The 24,198-nt window shown below is 39.3% G+C and overlaps 1 protein-coding gene and 1 pseudogene across 4 annotated transcripts in view; one reads left to right on the forward strand and one right to left on the reverse strand.

The window, feature by feature from the left end:
- The first annotated feature begins 664 nt into the window (after positions 1–664).
- The window catches only part of MAPRE2 (microtubule associated protein RP/EB family member 2), a 130,260-nt gene continuing 106,726 nt past the window's right edge, over positions 665–24,198 (forward strand). For 2 of the 4 annotated variants that reach the window (XM_016153963.2, XM_016153960.2), the window contains exons 1-2: positions 665–748; positions 19,794–19,855. Coding sequence is in view for 2 of the 4 variants with exons in the window: in XM_016153959.2 (XP_016009445.1) it covers positions 2,242–2,265; positions 19,794–19,855 (86 nt within the window). In the remaining 2 variants the exon portion in view is untranslated. Of the gene's footprint in view, positions 749–818; positions 2,266–19,793; positions 19,856–24,198 lie in introns of those variants that run through there. The other 2 variants (XM_016153959.2, XM_016153962.2) reach the window with 2 other exon arrangements.
- LOC118610626 lies at positions 6,077–6,195 on the reverse strand (annotated as a pseudogene).

A 24,198-nucleotide genomic window follows, 5' to 3' on the forward strand; every position in this document is an offset into this window, starting at 1 on the left:
ACATTTTCTCAATTCATTTCATTCAAAATAGGTTCTGTTCCAAGTGGACACATGCCCACATCAATACTCTGGAGTTAGCTTATCCAGCCTGGATTCCATTTTCCAAATAGAATCCAAATATCAACAGCACCAAAAAGCAGATTTGAAACCTCAATAAAACTTGCTATCATAACCCTGTTAATCGTTGTTCGGTTTAGAATTGCCCAGTTTAATAATGTTCATGACAAAACTAGTTTGCCTCTCCATTATCAATTGTTCCCCGGTATGAGTACAAACAATCGGTGTAAAAAGCAGACGCGCGTCGCTTGATGTGCAGGCCTCCCAGTAACAGGTATTTAATTCATTGTGCGGCGTCTCCTTTACGAGACCCTTCTCCAAGCCGCGCCGGCCACCTCCCTCTCGGACGGGGCCTAACAGCCCAGCTCATTTACCGAGCTAGCACTTCATCCCATGTTACAAACTCACCCTGGCTTCCTAGGGTCCTAAACAACGAGCCACCTTCCAACTGACCCGCTGGTGGGTCACCCCTGGCCTGCCCGGGCTTCCCCTCGGCTGGGGTGCCCACCCCGCATCCCTGGAAAGGGGTGGTGGCGCTGGCCCGACTCTCTTGGGTGGACTAGCCCAGCCGCGGTTGTGGCAGACGGCGAGTCACGTGTGGCAGTGGGGGCGGAGCACAACCCGCCGGGTGGGTGGAGAAAACAAAGCCCCCAGCTGTCAGTAGAGGAAGGAGGCGACAGCGCCGGAGCAGGTGAGTCAAGTGCATTTAAAGCGGTACCGCCCTGGCGCACCCCGACACCCCCAGCCTTGGCGTGGCCCCTTCTAGGCCAGGCTCTGGCCTCGCCTCCTCTTGCCGCTGTGTGGCCGCAGTCCGCTGGTGGCGGAGCCTGCGGGACCGGGGGTCTCCAAGCCCGGCAAGAAGTTGTGCAAGGGTCGGCACCACGGCCCCTGGTGTGCACCCGCCGCTCCCCCGCGGCCCGCAGCTCTCCTTGGGACCCCAAAGCTGCGCACCTCGGGAAAGGGGAGGGAGTCGGGGCTGCCACGCTGGCAGAAGCAAAGTGGCCCGGCTCTGGTGAGGGCCGGAGCTGTCCAGGTCAGGGACACTTGGCGCTGGTGAAGAAGAGGGTCTTGCGGGTGCGCGTCCGCAGCACACGGACCTAAAGGCGTCAAAGTTGGGGCGCCGGGACTGAGAACGGGTGGGCACTAGCCAGAGCTGCGCGCTTCGGGGCAGACCAGGAAGTGCAGCACAGCACACTGGCGCCAGCCAGAGGGGGAGCAAATCCTGAACCCCCAGCCCTGCTGACACCCCCGGCGTTTCCCCTCGGGCGGAGACCAGCCCTGCCACTGCCCACTGACTCCAGCTCCCTCTCGTGCTCCAGGCTCCTGAGACTCGGGAGCTGGGCTGGTGGGAAAGAGAGGGAGTTATTATTTTGAGCCTAAGTGGTTCTTCTGCAAGGAGCACCCTGCGCGCAGAGCGAGGGCCACTCAGCGACTCCCGACTCTGCTTTGGTAGGAAACTCTTCAGTCCACGCTTAGAAATACTGTACCGGGGCCAGAAATCCCACAAAGGGCTGAAGGAGGAGTGGGCACAGAAGGGCCCTCCCCTTTGAACCCGGAGCGCTCAGAAATTCAGACTTTCAAACCCCCAAAAAGCCAGTTGAATTGGTCATCCCTTGAGTCATTTTGCCAGTCCTGTGCCAAAGGCCGCCCAGCGCAGAGGGCAGGGCTTTAAACTCGGAGGAAGGGGCGCTGCAGCCATTTGATCAGGAGGAGCCTTTGTCTTAACCCCCAGTCCCCTTCTGCTAGTCCTCGCCAGGTCAGTAGCGCGTGGAGTAATTAATATTCCGAATATTAGCTGTCCCTTCATCTCTGCACCAGCCAACACTGCTGTCCCCTCCTTGTGGGTATTCTCCATCACTTGCTCACGTCCTCTTTTCAAAAAACAAAACAAACAAACAAAAAGGAACATGGTCCAGACCCGCTAGGCCAGAGGTCACTAAACGCACTATAGTGCAGTCATGTAAAATCAAGGGTTAAGTATTCAAACCTGCACCCGCCCGCCCCGAGAAGTCGGAAGAACTTTCTGGATTAGCATAGTATCTGCCCTGGGGCTGCGCTGCGAGGCGGCGGTTGCGTCCCAGCCGAAGTGAAGCGTGCAGTCTCGTCTTGAGTTTTGGACGCAGCACCTGCTTTTAATCTGAGAGGACCCAAGGTTTACCACTTTGCGGAACAAGACACTGTGGAATGAAACAGAACAGAGATCAAAAGGTAATCAAAAGAACAGCAACGTTTAAGATGTTTCTCTGGAACGCTAAATCTAGCTATGTTTTTAGCAAGCAAAAGGGGACGGGTCCTTGTCTAGCCAGTGTCCCTACTGCAAACGTCCCATTGCTTTACTAATTAAGATAACGGGCTATGGGTCAGTAGCTCTCCAAGACAAGAGGTCTGGGAGCCCACCAGTTTAGGTTAAGCTTAACCGGAAGGTTTCCCTTGCGTGGGAAGAGCGTTGCTTCTCCAAAGCACAGGTTCCCAAACTCTGCTGCCTAGTAGAATCACCTGAGGAGCTTTGACAATTCCTGATGTCCATCTCTCATCCCCATCCACTTAAATCAGCCTGTTTGGAGATAAGAGCCAGGCAGCAGTATATATTTTTTAAATCTCTGAGTGATTCCACTGTGCAGCAGCGTTTGAGAATCACTGACTCAAAGGAAGAGCTCAGTGGCCAGCAGCCGCAAGCGTTGCAAGACAAGATGCCACTTTAACTACTTGGATGGGTGGGGGTAAAGACGCTGAAGCTGGGGTGCCGCTGAAGAACGCCCTATTGCGGGAGACCGTCTTCCCGAAGCTTGGCTGGTAATGGTATCTGCCACGTCGTTTTTCACCCTCTCTGCCTAGAGTCTGGTTCTTAGTGGAAAGATCAAAGTTCACTGTCAGTGGCTCGTTGCTGCACGATGGTTAAGGAGACAGGTAGAAACTTTCATTCCCGTGATGACTCACGTGTAGCAGGCAGTGGGGAGACCCGGCAGAAACTAACTCGCCGGAGTCTGGTGAGTCAGCAGCAGGCTGCACTCCAAGGCGGAGCCCAGGAATAGGAAGTAATTATAAGGAGTAGCTTATTGACACGCACAGACGCCACTCCTTTGAAAACATTTGAATATCTATCTGATCGGGATCTCTTTGCTCGTAGGAGTCGCTTGCTCCCTTTTCCAGCTCCCATTTTACCTTCGAATAATGCTCTCCTGTTAAAGGGGGAAATATAAAGCCAACTAGGCATCGTGTAATTTCCTTGATGTTGAGGCATATAAAAAAAAACTTCGAAAGTGTGAACTAGTTTGGGCTCTTTCAATTATGTGAAGTAGAGAGGATAAATTTGCAATATATAAATTTTGAATACAAAAAGTCAAATGCTGTTTGATTACACATTCAAGGGTGGATTAAAGGATCTGTTTAAATAGAAATGATTACAGCTAACATTTTATATGAAATTTTATGTTTGCTATTAACCAAAGGTTTCCTGTTTAAAAAAAAAAATTATTCGCATGGGATGAACCTAAATAAGATGATCTGTTTAAAAATGTACACAAAATTTATTAAATAAACTTAATTTTCTTATTTTTATTGCTTTTCCCTTTAGTTGTTAGACCTTTCCTTTCTTCATTATTCTTTATATCAGCATGACTCTCTCTGCCATTGCCTAAATGCTTTCTTCCCCATTTTCAGTTTCTTTAAGAAGCAACAGTGACTGACACATAGCAAACTTTCAATATTGTCAGCTACTGAACTTTGACCCTCTCATAGCACTTATTTACCCTGCTTGATACTCCATTCTCTCTTAGGGGCCTGTGTGTCTGCAGCTCCGTAGCACAGAGCACAGGGCCTTTCATGTTATCAACGTTGCTTGTTTGTGCTGAACATTATCAGGCGGTGGGGTGACCATTTGTAAGCAAAGCTTCCTGAGTACAGTTTTGTTATTTTCACAGACAGATATTCTGAATGTGTAGGAGCCAAAGTCTGTTACAATTCTTAAGGGCTGTAAAATGGCAGCTCCTTTGTTCACTTACATTTTTACACAAAACAATGTAGCATTCTGCGCATAACCAACAATTGTTATAGTACTTTAACCACACTCTCCATGGACCAAAGATTCACATAAGGAAAGTTTACTCCCTCTACCCATTATTATGGAAAACAACACATATCTAACTATGTAGATGTCTAAAGGAATTTATTAAGCTAGGAGAGTTATTTCAGAGCAGGACAAACAGCAAGTTAATAATTAAACAGCTTTTATTGTCATCTGTCTACTGCTTTCATTAAGATAGCACAAATACATTTAATAGCCATCATATTTAGGAGTGAAAAGTTGGATGTATTCTTTGACAGACAATACCAAAAATATATATATTAATAAGAATGTCCAGAGGCCAAAATTTCTGTGTAGCTTAGGAGAGGGACAGGGCGTGCACTTCTGAAATTCCAATCACTTTTTTGGGAGGTATAAGATACCGAAAGGCTGAAATGTAGACTGGAAGAATAGAATCAGAAACTATTCCTCTGAGAATGGTATGTACTTAGCTCTGTAATGTTTACAAGTAGGACAAAAGGGTAAGGTGGAAAGAAATGGTGTCATCTCAATTTTAGGAGCTCTGAAGTTTTTGAGAACAGATGAGAACCACCCAGTCTTATTACCTTAAATTTATACAACCCTTTGGTTTTATGAACATATCAGGGCCTAAACATAATTCCCATGTGTCAAAGAGCACAAGAAAGCCCCCAAATTCTGTGATCTTCTAAAGTGGCAATGCCAAGGCAAGGAACCTGGGGTTGTGACTCTTTTTCCAGTGTCTATTATTTCATACTACTTGTTTCTTGAATAGGTTGTGATGTAATCTTGCCTGGAGGCATGAGCAAGACAAGCTCAGGTCTAATTATCTCCTCCCTCCTTAACATAGGAGAAACTATTCACATACATCATGCTCTCACTGACTTTATTCTTAAATAACCTTTGGACTAGGCCGACCGCAAACATTCTGAACCACGGTTAGCTTCTTATTTAGATAAGTAAAAAGTTCCTAAATCTTTGCCCAAGTCATAGATGTATAAGCTCTCTTGCTTTAAGGGCCCTTAAAGGTTAATGCCACCAGCCAACAAAAGCTTAAACACCTTGTCCAGCATCTCTACTAAATATTCCTCTGAGTTATGCCTCCCCGTCTCTCTCACAGTACATTCCATCCATCAGAGGCTTTCTGTGGCAGCCACCCGCTAGAGACCACAAAGATTAAATTCAACTCTTTCACATATTCACCTGCAACCATCCTAAACATTTAAAGTGAATCTATTCTCAGTTGGAAAAAAAAATCTGGCTATAGTCTTTCAGATCTGTTCATTGCACAAAATTTTTTTCTGAACTTGCACCCATAAATTTCCAGAAAGGTATTCAAAATTGTGGTTTGTTACACCAGAGCTTTCTATAATAGAATCACTGGGAAATTTGCTTCCAAAAGACCTAATCCAATAATCTTTACACTTCAAAACTGACTGCTGACAAACTTTGTACAATGACATTCAGCTCAGGATGAGTGGAAACCCACAGCTCCAAGTATTTCGGGGATCAGCAAACAATGGCCTCCCCTCTGTTTTTGTATGGCCCACGAAATAAGATTGGTTTTTATATATTTTTAATGGTTGAAAGCATTAAAAGAAAAAAAACTATTTGGGGACACTTAAAAATTACATAAAATTTAAATTTCACTGTACAAAATAAAGTTAATTGAACACACATACTTATTTTCTTACTTCTTGTCTAGGGCTACCTTTGCGCTACCTACCTCAGCGAGGTGGAATAGTTGTACCAAAGACCAAATGGGCCACAAAGCCTAAAATACCGACTTACTGTTTACAGACAAGGTTTGCAGACCCTTGATCTATACCAATTTGACATGTTTCAGTTTGTTTCTATCTATCTGGCTGGCTGTTTGTTTGTTTGCTTCTTTGTTTATTTTAGGTAAGGCAACCCTTGGTTGACCTCAGAGATTGCAAGGACCTTGTCAGTTTACAATCCTTTATTTTTTATTTTTTACGCCTGTAGCACCTGGTCTTCCTAGGTGGTCTCCCATCCAAGTATTAACCAGGCCTGACCCTGTTTAGCTTCTGAGATCAGACGGGATCCAGTTTGTCTGGGGTGACATGACCATAGACCATATTTCAGTTTTAAATGAAAATTTGTTCACTTAAAGCCTTAGTCTTTTTTCAGTTTTTTTTTCCCCTTTAGACAAGGGGGGAATAAATTGTTTCTGAACTAATCACTAAGGATAATTTAGTCTCATAGTCCCCTTTTGTGTGTATTTACTTTGCGAAAGCAGTACCTTTCTAAATAATATATGAATTTTAGTGATACGGTTGACCGTAAAACTTCTGTACCTGAACAAGCCCAAACAGTGCAATACTTACATTGAGCTATGTCACTGTTTCCAGAGCTTTAGAAAATGGGGTAACACACCCTTGACAGCAAGCCCAGGATGACACTCGCCTTAACTCTTTAGCAATAGCAACTTCCTTTTTCTCCAACCTGTGAGGGCATTTGCATGCTTCTTTGTTTCATATATGAAGGCATGATTTGAAAATTCATTCAGATTTAGGAAATTTTCACTGACTGTCACTTCATACTGCTGCTTTCAGAAATACCGTTACTCTTCTAAAGTATATATTTAAGGTAGATTGCTGACTACTACTTAAAAAGGCAGTGGTCATTAAATAATAAGCAGATATACATATAATCAGTTATATCACTAAAGTCTGACATTATGCCATGGACAATTCGTTTGAAATTTCCGAATTCAAAAATAGATCAGATTATGATCCAGAAATTCAAATTCTTTGCCTTCTGCCCAAGGCTGGACAGATTATTTTTAAGAGTTTAGAACAAATATTTGAAAGAACAGTAACTTCATTGATAGGAACTGGTCTTAATTTTTTCTTGTGAGAGTTGCCTCTTAAAATTTCCTTCGGTTAAGAGAACTTCCTCTTTTTGATGATGTGTTAATGCCACAGAATATTTGCAAATGAGTTTCACTTAGATTTACGGAGCAACTTTAAAGGTTATATTTAACTGGTGTCCTCTGCATCCCTTCCAGAATCAGCGCACCTGCAATTTAGAGAGCCTCCCACCAAAAAGAGTTCCTTTTTCACTAAATCAAACAATGCACTAAAAAAAAAATGCAACGCTTGAGGTATGAGAGAGCAACTAAATGATTTCAAGAAACAAACAAACAAAAAGTATTTGAGCCCTTCCTAGTACTGTTGGTAGTAATGGCATGTGGATAACTAACTCCCAAGGTAACTTAACCCTCTAGTGTTCCTGATGGAGTAAGTGGGGGACAAGGAGGAAGCAGAACAACTAGGACTGGACTGTATAACCCTGTACCGACCGGGTCAGGAACCAGTTCAAGTGAAATTAACTTTCCTCCCTTGTCATAATTTCGAGTTCACATTTTAACTAAATACATTTTTATTTGATATACCTTTTGTCATATATACGAATATCATTTGTAGTTCTCTCCAAAGTAGTTCCTAAATTAGGAACTAAGTGGATTTACTATATTTTTAATTGAGTAGGAAATTCATAATTGTCAATTGCTGAAACAGGGGCAAAACACTTAAAAGAATTTTACTAACAGGCACATTTGGGTTCTAAATTAGAATTAATTATAAACACCAGAATAGGAATGACTTGGTATTTGAAATTGGTAGAAGGAAAAATAAGCAAAAAAAGGCAGCTGGAAAATAAGGCAGTTTCTTTTAGCTTTACTAAAGTATCTGAAATGTTTTTATTGGATGTATACATAAAAGTTAAATCAGAGGACTAGATTACCTTCTTTAAAGTCTGGTAAAGTCTGTTTTCAACTGATAAGCAAGAGATAGAGAAGCTGGCAATCACCTTACACTTTCCTTCCTTCTTTCAAAGATAATCTTAAATCCAATCAACTTGCCAAAATTTAATATATTAAGAACCTTTCATGATTCTACCCAAGAATCCACTATCTGCATTTCCCCACTAAGCTTCTTCAGCCCTCCAAAGGTGGAAAAGAGAGGGAACTCAAAGAAACACCTTCCTGCTTTGCCCAATCCCGTCCTTCCCAGCAAAGGAAACTATCCATGTAACACTTTTGTTAGCCTAACTTCCAGGTTGGCCTCTATCATGATTCTTTTTAACGTGTGGTCTTTGGGTACAAATCTCCCAAAAGGAGTTTCCACAAATCAAGAGCAGTAATAACTGAGTGCTCTATGTGCTACTGGCAAGTCAAGAAAGCAATTTTCTGTGCAGCTGGAATATTTAAACAAGATTACTATTGAGTCTGTTAATTTTCTCCCCAAGCAAGCACACCTCCATCTCTCAGCACAAGATCAGTTAGAATTTGAAATGTGCTTTTATCTAGGGTTACTAGGTAAAATACAGGACACCAGTTAAATCTAAATTTCAAAAAACATTGATTTTTTTTTACTGTAAGTATGATAATTTTTTTTTAGTATAAGTATGTCCCATATATTGCATAGGCTAGACTAATACCGAAAATTTTAATCTTTTAATCTGAATTTAATCTGATTTAATCTTTAAATCTGAATTTCAGATAAACAACGATTTTTTAAGTATAAGTATATCCCATATATTGAATGGGATATACTTATAATAAAAAATTTAATCTTTTTTCAAATTTAACTGGGCATCCCATTTTTGGTGGTTGTTAGTCTGGAGTTTTGTTTTTGTTTTCTCTTTTTATTCTTGCTAAATTCTGTAACCCTACACTTATCCCATAATAAATTTCAAAATAACTAGCTTTCCTCATTTATAAAATATCTAGGCTGAGACTATTTCTGGGATAATAAATTAAAATGTCTGAGATGCCTTCATCTATTAGAGAAAAAAATCAAGGCACTATCTGAAATTTTCTGCACAATTTGCTTAGTTAAGAGGAAAAATAAAAGGCTAGAACTAGAAAATTAGCAATCTTTTTACTTTGTAAGATATTTTAAGGTATTTTCTATTCTTTTGATAGATGTGTCAACAGGTAAGTTGTTAACTCAAGTGGAGCAGCTTGAGACATCCATCAACCACGTGGAGGTTGCTAGTCGAAGTTCACCTAATCTTAGGTGATTCCACTGACGTTAATTCCCAAAATAGTTCTGATGATGACTCATTAGTCAAGTGTGGTCACAGGACCTGCAGCATCAGCACCGCCTTTGAGTGCCTTAAAATCAGAATTTCATACTGCACCCCAGAACCTCTCAGTCAGAATTTTCACTTTAACAAGATCCATAGGTGATTCATATGCACATTAAAGTTTGAGAAACCCTGAACTAGAAAATTCAGTTTCTCACACTGAAATCAGTCTTTTTGATTAATACTGTGTTGAAATAATCTTTAACAAATTCTTTTAATACCTAAGAAGGAATAGTTTCTTTTAATCAAATATCTTCAGGATATGCAGCTATTGTATTTCTATTTTATTCATATGAAAATCCTAAGCGACCATTTCTAATATTGTTTTACAATGAGCATATATAACAAGACAAATGTAAGTTTGAAAAAAGCTCTCATATGGACTAATGACAGTCTCTTATCAATAAGAGTTTGGGTTGTCCTTGATTAATAACCTATAAATTAAGGTGGCACACATCTCCTGTCTCTCAGATCACCAGCAAAATCTCCTTCATACTTCTTCATTTCATGTATTATAACTTACATGAGAATATTCATATGCCAACACCACACATTCATATATTTGTATCTGTAGGGTCCTCTTAAACTGAATAGAAGGCATGCAGATTGAGCTTATGGCAAATTCCAAACTACTTTTGTGAAATTCTAGGTTTTAAAAAGTTATTTAAAAGGTTCCATAGATTTTAATTCCTTTTGAGTTCACAAACCTCACTTCTTTATGCCAGCCTGCCTGTGTTTTAGAGGTTATGATGTTGTATCATGGAAAGAATTCTGGAATTGGAGCAAGAACATCAAAAGGCCTAATGTTTAAAATGTTTTGCTGCTGACTGGCTGGGTGACTTTGTAGATGTTACTTAACATCATCCATCAACATCCCTCAAAACAAGTTTGCTCATCTGTCAGATGGAGACAATGGAGGCTGGCATTGTCTTACCAGATTCTTGTAGAGATCAAATTGGATAATGTGTCTGGCGGAGTCTTCCTGATGACTATTACATACAGTGATGATTTGTTTCGTGATCTGCTTCAGATAGTGCTGGCAGTTGACTAATTATATGGCATGGTTTCCTGCGACATGATCAATTTGGAAGAAAGGTGATGTTAATTTTAACAGTTCCATCTATGTACTGGGAATGCAACCAGCGGGCCCATATCTTATCTACATACAGTTCGTGTCTACATGTCCCCATGTCCCTGGCAACCACAACTCCCCCTTCTGCTCCTTAGAAATGTAAAGTTTTTTCCTGGCTGTTGGAACAATGACTTGCTCCAGGACACCAAGCAACATATTCCTCATCAGGGTTGCCACTTATTGCTCTGCGAAGCCAAAAGACACAAGAGTTGTTTTTTCCTGCCAGTATTCTACACAATTCCTCCTGCATTTTTCCCCCAAGAAAAAATTATTAACAGATTATAAAACATGCTTCAATATTTTTAATTACTCAACTCTTCTAATAAAATTATTCCAGTGATGCCTTGGAATAATATTTCTTCAGTTATTCCGTTAATAACACATGCTTTCATGTAGCCATCATAACTACATCATTACATAATTATAATAAGTTAGCAAGTAGCCTTGTATTTTATCCAATCACATAATTCCAAATTGGATGAAGCTGCATGGTCATTTTGTTAAAAGACACCTTAGCACAAATTCCCCCCATTGGAACATGGAGAAGAAACTTACTCACCTTTTGGTTATTGTTTTAATAAATAAAACAAATTCATTCGTGATAATCTGAAAAAGATGAGGGTGGGGCATGAGGGGACACACTCCTAAACCTACCACTTCCATGCAACAGTTACAAAAACTGTTTTCGTGTAGAGCTCTTACTGTCTGTATTCATGTTCAATGATTCACACAAAACTTCTCCTTAGCATGTTGAAAATTGTTTCCCACATCCAACAATGTTTCTAGCTTCATTGTCTTTGTACATTCTTCCGCCTAGGATATCTGGTTATCAAGCTCAACCACAATTTTATCTCAGGTGTTAGTTCCTCTATGTCCTTGCTGCTCAAAGTAGGCTCCGTGGACTGGTGGCATTAGCATCACCTGGGAACATCTTACAAATGGTGAGGCTCCAGCCCCACCTCAGACATTCCCAATCAATCTGTAGTTTAATGAGATCCACAGGTGTCACTGTTATAGGGTAACACTTGAGACACACTGTTCTGGAAAGCCTTTTCTAGCCCTCTAACCATTCCCTCCACCTACCTCCCGTTGGCCCACGCATCCAGGAGAGGTCAGGTGGTTCATTGTGATTTGCCTTTAATTCCCCACACATGGGCCTTCCCAGCACATAAATTGGTTGGAGACCTGGATGGACTCAGTTGTCTTCACATCTCTCAATCCTAGCATAGCGCTTGACCTGGAAGAGTTTGCTTTTTGTAGGATTGTTTCATCATTTTCTGACACCACTGCTTTATAGATGAAGAAATACAGATGATGGTTTTCTACCGTGCTGGGAAATGGGGTCCTCAGGTAGGGCTCTCTTTGTCGTTGGTCTGCAGTTGCCTTTTGTTGCTGTCCTTATTGCAAAATATCCCAGCGGTGGAGTGAGTATGCTTCTCTCTCTGCAAATAATTTCTGAAAGTCCAGTGCCAGAATTTTGTCCCTTTTGCTTAAAATGTTAATATCTGTTAAACATCAATAACCCTTGGAAGAATTGCACTCAATACGTGATGTGAAGGTTGAGCAGCTGGCAGGTTTTGGTAAGTATTTGGGGAGACAGAGATAATGGTTGTTTGACAAGAGAAGAAAAGGAATATAAATATGTTTCCAAAAAAAAAAGTGGAATGTTGCAGAACAACTTCTAATTCTGATGATGTTACAATATTGTTTATTTTGACTCGTACAACAGATCACTTTTTTATTTGAAAAAATCACCTCTTATTATCTATGAAATCTCAGGGTGGGAATTTTTCCCCTATTCTACCTTTCATCTTGCTTTCAAAACAAACCACTGATACCCTGGGTTTTTGTTTTTTGTTTTCTGACATTTGTTTTAAAGATGTAGACAAAGTTCAGGTATTTACACTCGTGTTTCTAAACTGATATTACAACTACACTGACAACTGTGGGGAGCTTTCATTGTATTCAGGAACCACTTGGTCTTTTCATCGTGCAAGGAATGTTTTGAGAGCTTGGAGTCGGACAAGCTGGTGGGGGTAGGGGGAGGCTCAGCCCTGAGTCTGCTATTTTGAAGTAGCAGGAGACTGGTGAGGGCTTTGGAATCAAATTGTACCCAGAAACAAGACACGTCTGTCCTGCAGGGCTATTGTTTGTCTTATGCGAGAGGAACCAGAGGCTCCTGGTACTGCTTACCAACAACTCGCACAATTAGCCACACAGATCACAAGGAATATAATTATATTCAAGAATGTGTGGCTTTTTTCCCCATTTCAAGTCTTCTGCTGTACTTAACCATCACCATGGACACCAACTTCTGTGGAATTGTGATTGAGTTAGTCAGGTTGATCTCTTGTGGAAGCGTGTATTAGGTTGTCTTTCTGTCCTGAACTGTTTACCTGAGTGTCTGTGATGATGCTATTCATGGTAATTTGCCCAGACCTGGGACCTTGGGTGCGGTTTTGTAAGAGTGAGTTGACATCTTCAGAGTGTGCTTTGTTGAGCAATCTGATGGAGGTGAGCAGTGCGGGATGGGTAGAACGATTGTTGTGTTCTCCACAATGTAACATCAAGCCTAAGTCTATTGAGTCATTTTCCCATGGGGCTTGTGGCCCATCCCAATGGAAAGAGATTTTTAACAACATATTCTTGTGAGGCTTAGTGGCGTTTTAAGGGTTGCACTTAGAATCTGAAAGCCATGTGCATTTTTTTTCTCATTTGTGGGGTTTGTTTTAAAATGTTACTTACTCATCTTGGGCTTTCTTACTATTTTATATGACTATAGTCAAGAGAGTTTTATATTTTCGATTTCTCTGAAAAACTATGCAGATATTTGTTACCAATGATCATTAATAGAAGCTATAGAGATTAAAAAATTAAAGGAGCAAGTTAAAATTATTCCAGATACTAAGAGTTAGAGAAATGATAGTCAAAAAGGAAGCAGTAACTTTTACCAAAATATTCAAAAGAAAAATAAGCATGAGTAAAGACAAAGAACGGTTGTCTCTAACTAGCCCCCTTATTCAAACAACCATCTTCTCTTAAAATTTTTGCAAATTAGGCAAACATTCTTATTTTTATTATCTTCTTATTCTCAATATTAACAGTAAGTCAATTTAAACGGATTGTCAAGGGACCTGGTTCTCATCTCGGTTCTGCTTAAAGCACAATCCAAAACACCTCAATTCACCTGTGGCCTCTAGCCTCATTAATAAAGAAGGTATCTTATCTTTACCTATCCTTTCCCCACAGGATATCCCAGCACTCTGAAAGGTGGTGGTTAACCCCTATTTCTTAGAATAAAATATAAAAGAAAATGCAGTGGGAACTATATTTTTTCTTTGGAGAATCCATAAATTTTCAAAAAATGAGAAAAATAAAATTTCAATACTCCATTAGCACATGGAGTTATTTAGTTAAATTGGAATAGGCATTGGTGATAAAATTCAAACTTCCATTTAACATGTGGACTGTGCCACTGTAACTCCTCAAAATATAAAAGCAGTGTGATTTCCAGCAGAATTTTTTTAAAGCATTTACTCAGAAACCCTCCTGAGTTCGCTTCTCTCTGTGCATGTGGTTGTTAGTGTTGGGTCATCTCTCCATCAGGTGGCCTGGGCTGAGACATAAAGAGGTATCTTATCCTGTTTGGCATAAAAAAAGACATGGAAAAAGCAGAACTGCTAACACAGTCTAGCGGTAAGTTATATTGTGCTGCTCCAAAAACAAAAACAAGAAGGCCTGCATCCCGTGGTTTCATGTAGCTACACCATTATTGGACACTAGTATGAAGGAAAATAGATTTAAAACTCAGGGATTGGACAGTGGTTATCCATCTTTTGAGGCAGGTCAGAGCAACCCTCCCTACCCAGTGTCCTAGCAATCCTCTGACCACTGTCAGTCATACTCAGATCTCACATGTTACCCTTTCGACATTTTTAATATGTTACTGCATCACTCTGGATGGTCAAGGGAATAACACTGTAAAGACAGAAGGCATGTAAAGCATGGTTTTCACTACAGCTCAAATGCTAAATCTGAACCCCGGGCGTTCAAGGTGAATCTGATAGCACTTTCTCTACTGCTTTCCTGTTTCAGGAACATTCTGCTACATTTCATTATCAATCACTTATGAGGAAAGGAGTCATTCTGTTCCAACTACTTTATTTTCAAGGATATCTGATTAAAAATGGATAAAAGCATCAGTGAAAATAATTATCAAAAACTTAAAGAATTAAAATGCATGTGGTATTTCTCATGTATGTAATTTGTCTCATGTTTTTTTTCTTTTTTTTTTTTAAGAATTTTACTTTTGTACATTTAGCATTATGAATATTCTATTTTAGAATAGAAAGGGCAGTCTACGCCTGCTATGGGAAGTAGCAGATGGATAAAGGAGGATTCTAAGATGGGAGGGTTAGCCTCAATTTGTATGAGAAGAACTGCCTTTCTATTTTATTATAGCTATCACATTAGATAGTTTCTGGGGATTATCTCTTTATAGAAGTCCAAATCACGTGACCATAAGAAGTTTATAACATTACTGTTCTTAACATATACCACCAAAATCCCATTATTAGCCAGCTATGATTTTTCAAAAGCCCTTAAACACGCAATATGGTTCATTTGGTCATTCGCCTTTCTTAAGGAGACAAATGTTTTGTACCATAATACCCAAGATTCGGTGTAATTGGACCGTTACTTGCCAGATAATGTCATTTGGTTTTGGTTTCCCTGGCGTGTGCTTCCCAGCAGGCGTGCCTCTAGTCCCCTGGGGGAGTGGAACTGGGCAGGCTCTTGGCCCCCCTCTGCTCCCCCCGGGAAGGTCCTGAGACCACTAATTGAGGAGGAGCTGGTGAAGGCGGAGCTCTCTGGAAGGCTGTTATCAAGTCGTATCAGCCTAAGGATTAATAGCCTGTGACCTTCTGTTAATGCTTACAAGCTGCTTTATTCCTAGAAAGCTGTGGACCTCCCACACTAAAGAATGTGATATACAACTGGAGTGATTCAATCAATACCTCTTAGTAGCCAAGGGGAATTCGGAATTTAAGCTGTAGCTCATTCTGAACATCTAGAGATAGCTTAGTCAGCTCCTAAGAGGAAAACCTGGGTTCAGGTCCCAGTGGTGTTGTCTTCTTGGAAACGCTGGCTGGGAGCAGCTGGGGAGGCAGTAATTCCTGTCTCTTTGTGGGGAGAATGTTTTAACCTTGCGTTGATCAGAAGCCTCATTGGCTAAATACATAGCACTAATGAAAGAGAGCACTTTTTCAATGGCATGGCATGACTAAATATTTTTACAGCCCTTTTTTTCATTCTGATATCTCTCTCGTGCCTGTGGCTCTCTGGTCAGACAAGAAAGCAGTCTCTGGTGCGGGGTGGGGGTGTATTATCTAGCTAGCCCTGACGTTCTCCTGTGCCTCACACACGAGATGCTAGAATCCCAAGCTCGTTTAAAGAAAGAGGATTTGAAATTTCTAGAGAATGAGGGAAAATGGACTTTTGTAGAAGCAGAGAATGTGCTTTGTTAAAGAGTTTAACCACGTCATGATTCTTGTCCTAATAAAGATATTCGGTCTTTTCAATGAAAACAAAACCAACAACCCCAAGGAAAGCATCTGGCTTACAGCTGCTTATTTCTGAGAAGCTGCCTCGTGCTCAGAGTGAGAACAGTCAAGGTCAATATGGTGTCTTCTAGCATGAAGGGAGATGCTACAAGCCCCTCTTTATGTGGGGGTGATTCAAGTTATGCCTGTACTCAGCATGTGGCCCAGGTTGGAATACAGAACACCCGCCTTGTCATCCAAAAATTCCAAGGATGAAACTCTGTTCTGGTATAAATAAGATGTGGGAATTTTGGAAATTCGTGGCTAGCATGAATTGGAAGTTATGAGAGGTCATTTCCAAAATGCAGAGGTATCAAACTAGTACTTAGAAGTCACTTTTGTTTTTGAGTGTGTGTATTTGTATCAATATTTTGAATTTTAATCAAGGGTTGAAAAGGTAAATCTAGGAGAAAGAGGGGATAACAGCAGAAAAAATTCCAAGATAGGCAAGCTCAAACAGCAGAATATTGGCGGTGGTTTCTGAAAGCTAAAGTCATGCTTAGGATTTTTCCCTTGGGCCTGTGCAGTGTGGAGCAAATTCCCCACCCTGTCTTGGCCACTGCTTTGGGGCTTTGTTCTTCTCTGGAGAAGTAAGAAAATAGAAGGGAGTAATCTTGTTCAATCCTAGTTGCTGTTCCATCTCATGGTTTTTTAAATTAAACTCTTTATTTTGAGACAATTGTACATTGGCATGTAGTTATAAGAAACGATACAGAGATGTCACATGTATCCTTTACTCAGCTTCCTCCTCAAGGGTAACATCTTGAAAATTTATAGGACAGCGTCACAACCGGGATATTGACACTGATATATGTTCAAGATACAGAACATTTCATCACCACGAGGACCTCTTACATTGCCCTTTCAATACCAAACCACTTTCCTCCAGCCCTCACTCCCTCCTTGACCCCTGGCAAACCCTAATCTGTCCCATTTCTACAGTTTGCTCATTTCAAGAATGTTAGATAAATGGAATCATACAGTATATAACCTATCGGATTGGCTCTTTTCACTTAGCATAATTCTCTGGAAATTCACTTAGGTTTTGCATATATCGATAATTGATTCTTTAATTGCTGAGTAGTATTCCATGGTATATGGATGTACCACAGTTGTTGACCATTAACCTTAGGTTACCTGGGTTGTCTCCAATTTTTGGCCACTGTGAATAAATCTGATATAAACATGTTTTTTCTCCTTTGGAAAAATACCTGAGAGTATAATTGGTAAGTTGTGTGGTAGTTGTATGTTTAGTTTAAAAAAAAAAAAAAAAAGGCCAAATGTTTTCTGGGGTAGCTGAGCCATTGTACATTCTCACAAGCAATATATGAATGATTTGGTTTTTCATCAGCATTTCATGTTGTCACCGTTAATTTTAGCCATTCTGATAAGTGTGTAGTGATACCTCACATGGCTCTTAATTTTCACTTACATAGTGGCTAATGATGTTGAATATCATTATCAGGTGCTTATTTGCTAACTGTATATCCTCAGTTACATGTCTGCTTGTGTCTTTTGCCCATTTTCTAATCGTTTGGTTTTTTTACTGTTGATTTTTGAGATTTCCAAATTCTAGATACTAGTCTTTTGGCAGATAGGTGGTTTGAAAATATTTTCTCCTAGTTTATGCCTTATATTTATATCCACTTCATATGGGCAAAAGTTCTTAATTTTAGTGAAGTCCAGTTTATCAGTATCTTCTTTTGTGGATTGTGTTTTTCATATTAAGGCTAAGAAGCCTTTGCCAGGCCTTAGATTCCAAAGATTTTCTACTTTTTTTTACTAAATGTTTCATAATTTTACATTTTACATTTATGTAGCAATCCATTTGAGTTAATCTTTCTGTAGTGTGAAACTCATAGACAATAACTGCTCTACATCTGCCAAACACCACAGAAAAGTATTGCCTCTCCTGCCACTCCCACTAAGGGGAGCCTACACCGCCCCCTCGCAAGACTGTCTTATTGAGCACCTTCTCTGTCCCAGAGCAAGAGCTGTCCAGGTGTCCAAATCAACGGCAAAGGCCTGGCTTTCAAGGTTGCATGATATGGATGAGATCAAGATGATAGTCTGTCAGACTCAATTAGAATCTAGATGCGTGATATTGGGCACACTGCTCCACTACTCTAAGCCTTGTTTTTTTCATTTGTACGGAGATGGTTTTGAGGATTAACTTAGATAAAATATGTGAAATAACTTGTGCAGGGGTGTTCAATAAATGATCTCATTCTTCTCCAAACGGATCCATAACAGCTGCCAAAAAATTAGCAATAGTTTTCTGTCTGAGATCAGAAAAAGGCCAATTGTGTAAAGCCATTCCCACATTTTCTAAGGGCTAATTATCTGGTTTATAGATAAACTAGGAACCTTATGCTCTTGCTTCCCAGCTTGGTGGCCATTGCTTTGGTACCGAGTAGCTATGTTACTAGGCAAAGAGCAAATGAAAATGTTATTCTGATTCAGTTACTATTTCTAGAAGGTTGGAAAACTTAGGAAAAGAAGCCGATATGCATGGGAACAGATTTTCTTTAAACCTGATTTTTTAGTTTTATCAACTTGTTTAAATTATAGAAAAATGTGAAATACCCATAAAATTGAATTCTGCTATAAAACAGGTAAAGAAATCCTACTTGTTCTATCTGAAGAAAAAATTGTCAGGTTACCTGAATGCAGTTCTTGAAACCATGTTAAATTTTCTGATTTTTTAAAACAAACCAAATTTTACAAATTACTTTTGCACTTCCTTATAAAAGAGTGTTACATTGAAAAATCAGCTATCACCTTCACTTTTATTCTCTCATCACTTAGCATTTTCCTTTTTCTTTAACTATCTCCTCTTTCCCCTATAGGAAAAATATAAAATGCCTCCTCCTTTCTTAAAATCCTTCTCCCAGTGACATCTCCAGACTATGTCTGGGATTAATTATAGTGTTGGCGCTGCCACAGATATTTTATTTCTATACAATTGATTTTAAGCTAAATAATTTCGTGTTTTCTGTGTATATGGCCATTTCAGGCATTCCTGAAATGGCCATATACACAGAAAACACGAAAGAGCCATGTGCAGGGGGAGAGCTGAGGTAGAAGTTGGGAAGGGATCATTTCGAATTCGTTTCTCAGGGTGGTGGGAATTCCAATAAGACTCATGCGCATCTTATGTCCATTTTCACAGCATCTGCCCCAGCTGCCATCCTCCCCACTCCTCACACTGAACCCTCAAAAATCTGAAGCTCAGATGCATTTCTCAGCCTCTAGAATTGGATCTGTCCTTCATCAGTTTACTCATCACTTAGCCAATGCATGTTGTGAAGAGAAATAGTTAATTCACATAAAGAAAGTAAATGATTGCTTGTTGGTGTATATATTTTTAAGTTTGATCCTGGAATTGCTTCTAATACTTAACCTGTTAAAATTAAACACCAGTCTTCCGACTAGAAGACCAAGCCTATGATGATACTAGATATAAAGCATGCAAATTAATCTGAGTTTGGGGAAGTCTATATTTTAATTGATGGCATTTGATATCCCGGGGTTATCTGCTGACACATGCTTCTCATCACATCAAACTATCAGGGAAAAAAAATTTTTTTTAATCTCTTTATAGGACTGATATTATACTAAATATTCACAAACTGTAATAAATCAAAGGAACAAATAGATTGAGAACTCTTTTGTTTGGCTGACTTAATCTCTCATAGTAAAATCGACTGGATTTTATGTGCATGTTTTAATTTCCTTTTCCATTGCTGGCCATACCCGATAAACGGAATTATAATTCTTTGCTCCTATGTGTTTATTGTATTAAGTGCTCTCTCTTTATTTATTTTTTTCATTTTTACTATTCCAGCTTCCCATTTCTCAGAGAAACAGTTCATCTCGACAGCCAGGGAGAGAGCCTGGATGCCCAAGGTAAGATTTAAATGTAAATTATATTGTGTGACTTATAGATTAAATTGTTTACAGATTAAATTGGAGTATTATTAATGCCTTTATAATATATTTTGTTTTCAAAATTTCCTTATACAATGAGAGTAAATATCTGCATAAATATACTTCGTTAAAACTATCTTTCAAACTACATTTTATTTCCCACATACGCTTAGCGCTAATTAACTGCTATAAGCAATTCTTCTAAAAATGGTCAAGCTGATTAAAGTTTAATTTTGGAGATCTTATTAATAATAAGTGAAGGGAGAGAATATCTAGATACAATCAAAGACCTCATGACATTTCTAATTGAATTAGTGATTGATCTTGTTAAAAATCAAGGCAACTGCTCAGTTGAATTTACTATAAAGAGAGCTGGGTATCTTGAAAGGAGATGAAGATCCAGAAATCCTCATTTTTTCGTTTGGGATTTGTGTTGAAACACAACCATTTGACCTTCAGTTATTTCCCTCTGGTACTCCGAGCTGTCTAATAATGCCTCCAAGGTTCACTTCTAAGGAGCTCCCTAGAACAAAGAAACAATTAACTAAAGTTCCACCAGATGGCAATATTTGGAAAGCCATCCAGAGGTTTCAAAGCTATGAGCTACTGTTGTTCAGTGAGATTAGCCTCACAAAGTGTAACATTTTAGATTTCATCAAAGGTACTCTAAACATCTTTTGTTTTACTTCTTTTTTTCTCCATAGAATCAAAAATTTTTACTAGGGGGAAATAAAAGGTGTGTGTCGGGGCAGGGGGGGTATGTATTGTTTTCTCTTGTTTTTCATTCTGGAATGATAAAATTAGAGCTTTATTCTTATATAATTCTCCGAACTGTAGTGCTGAGTATTAAAAACTCAAAACAATGCCATATTTGCCTTGGGGTTTTTTTGGTAATAAATGCTATGGTTGATCATTTTTAAATGATTTATTTTAGAAGAGAAACCTAAAATTCTTAAGAATAGAATTTTAAGGAGTTGCCTTCATATTAAACCAAATGAAATTTGTAGGTACAAAAGTATTTGTATTGTATTGAAATAATTAAGGTTTATTTAAATGGGATGGGTAAACTTTTCCCCTTTCGTTCTAATGAAAGTGGAGATACTGCCCCCTGAGTTGTGTGCGAATAGCTGGACTTCAAGGACCAGAGCTGCCTCTAAGGCAGAGCTGGGACAGAGGGAGTAGAAAGGTGTCTGAGGGTAATTGAAATAGGAAGCACCAAAAAGTAGTTCCTGAATAGATGTTGAGAGCCTTTTGCAACCTGTTTATGTGCTGCCAGCCCTTTCCGTATGGGGCCCATATGTCTAGTGTCTGGGACAGTCGTGGTTTACTTCTGTTGTCATAGAATATAGTCTATTTAGCACCCCCTTTACCTTCAAAAGTGTCTTAATTTAGATGATAAGCTCTACAATCACCCTATCTTCCAGGTTGGCATGTTTGAAGAAAAAGTAATAGAAAAAGGGGGCTCAATATCTAAATCGAGTGTCAGTTTATAAACTTCCTTATATATCTGAAGCTATAGGACAAATGCTTCTTTTTCTGTAAAGAGCCACATAGTAAATATTTTCTACTTCATGGACCATATAGTCTCTGTGACAACTGTTCAACTCATTGTCGTGTGAAAACAGCCATAGACAATACAAAAGTGAATGAGCTTGGCTGTGTTCCAATAAAACTTTATTAGCAAAAACAAGCCATAGTTTCCAGACCCTTGAGAGACAATAGATGGTAAGGGGATATGAGATGATGGAGAACCAAGACAGCCATCCTAATTCCTCTTCTCTTCATATCCCTTCCAGTTGCAGCCTCCTTATTTAACTCTCTCAGGAACTAGTATTAATTTCTTTGAAGGAGCAAACTGATCATTAGTCATATATGGTTTCCTGAGATTCCTTTGCTGGGTCTAGCTGCTGGCTTCTCACTCAAATCTGTTTCTGCACCAGGTACAATATGCCTGTGCTTCATACGCCATGGCATAGACTAGCATTCCTATCAGGCATCACCTGAGTTCTGGAATTAAGTACTGGAGCAATAGCTTTTTAGTAGACAACTTAATTTTATGTTTTGGTCCTTGCTAAATAACTGTCATGGGAAATAGAGCCACATTAAAGAAAGGTTAATGTTGACCATATTTTTTATTATAAAAACAATACATTTAAAGGAAACTTTAGAAAGAAGAAATCTTTCATAACACCATCCCAAATAACTATTTTTCTATTTTTGCATATTTGCTTTTCCCATGAGTATTCCTATTTTCTAACAGTGGACATTATAGTGCATGTGAACCTCGTATTTTACTTAGCAATAGTCACAGGCATCCTTCCCGTGTCCCCAGAACTATCACTCAAATGGAATAGCATTATGTTATATAAATGTGCCATAATACTTTCCAGTTTTATAGCACTTTAAAAATGCTATACTAATTTTTTTTTTGCAGATATTGTAGTTGATTTGGTTGTTTTGGTTTGGTTCAGCTTAACTTGTATTTTTGGTTTTGTTGTCCATCTATTTCCGTAGGACAAAATCCCAGAAATGGGATTATTATTCAAGAATATGGCCATTTTTATGACTTTTAATCCAGTTTACCATTTTTTCCCAAGAGGTTTGGAGTACTTTGCAGACATTTACAGCACAACTTTATCAGAAATAACATTTCAATAATATTTACCAAATGTATGTAAAGAACTGTACTAGTTGCTTAGGTATATAAAGATGAATAATGTGCTTTTTCCACAAATATGTATTGAGAGCCTACTACGAAGTAGGTATTGCAGGGTTTCAGTGGTGAGCCAGAGAGATCTCTTAGTTTGACCTTATCAGGGAGTAAAGATACATATATAAATAACTATCATCAGATATATGAAAAGATGTGCTGCAGGAGAAATACAGTTAAAATATTATGAAAGTTTGAGAGGGGCAGGGAAGCCAAGCCTTGAGGGTAAGTTGGATTAGGATGTTCAGAGGTGATGAAATTTCCCATTCATTCCATAAACATTCATTAATTGCCAAATATATGCCAGGTTCTACACTAAAATCTAGGGCTATGAAGGTGAACAAGACAGAGCTCTTTCTATCTAGTGGAGTAGAGAACCTTCAGAAATTGTTATAAGTGTGATAAGTAGGATCGCTTCTCCAGCACAGGGTGCATGGGGATAGGGATGAAACGGGGGTTTCCTTTGAGGAGGTTTTCATGGCTCTTTTGACACGGTCTTCATCAGTTACTGTCAAAACCTGTGGGCAATCTGCTTCTGGAACTTTGAAGGTTATTCTAGTTGTATTGACCAACATTCCAATTAAAATTGGCCTACATTTACAGGTAGTTTCCCCAGTAAATACATTTACTGAGAATACACAGAGCAGAGGGCCAGGATCAGCAAGACCCCTAGCCTGACCGTCACTAGCTAATGATTGAAACAAATCACTAAGAACTATGGGGTTTTATTTGTTTTGTTTTTTAAAATGGCTGGAAGGAAACTCAGTAATCGTCTAATCCAACTCACTCATTTTACAGATGAGCATTCTTGTGTGAGGAGAGTTGACGACTAACCTGTCATCAATTTGGTGACAAAGCCATGACACCAGAACCGTGGCTTCTGATTGTCACATGCTCATTGTTCTATACTTCCCTTATTTTTCCCAACCTGAGCTATATTTAGGGGTAAAAAGAACTAAAGAGAGAATTAGCCTAAGCATTCCTTGTGCACATATAAACAGTAATATGTTAAAATAAAAAAAAAAACTTTTAAATTTTTTAGTAATGAATAGATGAGTGGAAGGAAAAGAAAACTTGGAATAAATTCCTACATCTGCCACTTACTTCCTTTAGGATCCTGGCAAATAAGTTGACCTGACTGAGTTTTTACATCTTGAGTTTGTCGTGAGAATAATTTGAGGTAACGTAAGTGTTGGGTACATCACGGGCGCTCAGCAAATGTTTATTTTCTTTCTCCTTCCCGCCTCGAGCGACAGGTTTTTCACAGGTTTCCCTTTGTTGAATGAGGTTACCTTGCAGGGGATGGCGTGAGAGTACATTTATAAAAGTATCTGGTGCAGAGCTTAATGTTCTCATTTCTGAATTTCACTTAACTATGCTGAAGCAGAAGTTTAGAGGTTTTTATTCCTGGTTCTTATTTTCTTCAGCACAACTTGTTTTGCATGGTCTGTGGACACGTCGGTGGGACTTAAGAATGTATTTTATCTGTGATTTACTTTAAAGTGACTTGTCAAATATAGAAAGATGATAAAAAATATGGCTAGAGAAACTATGGTAAAATGTAATTACTGAATATAGCTGGTGAGTATGAGTGTATCTTATACTGTTATAC

The sequence above is a fragment of the Rousettus aegyptiacus genome, unplaced genomic scaffold (genome assembly GCF_014176215.1).
Source record: "Rousettus aegyptiacus isolate mRouAeg1 unplaced genomic scaffold, mRouAeg1.p scaffold_m13_p_12, whole genome shotgun sequence".
Lineage (NCBI taxonomy): Eukaryota > Metazoa > Chordata > Mammalia > Chiroptera > Pteropodidae > Rousettus > Rousettus aegyptiacus.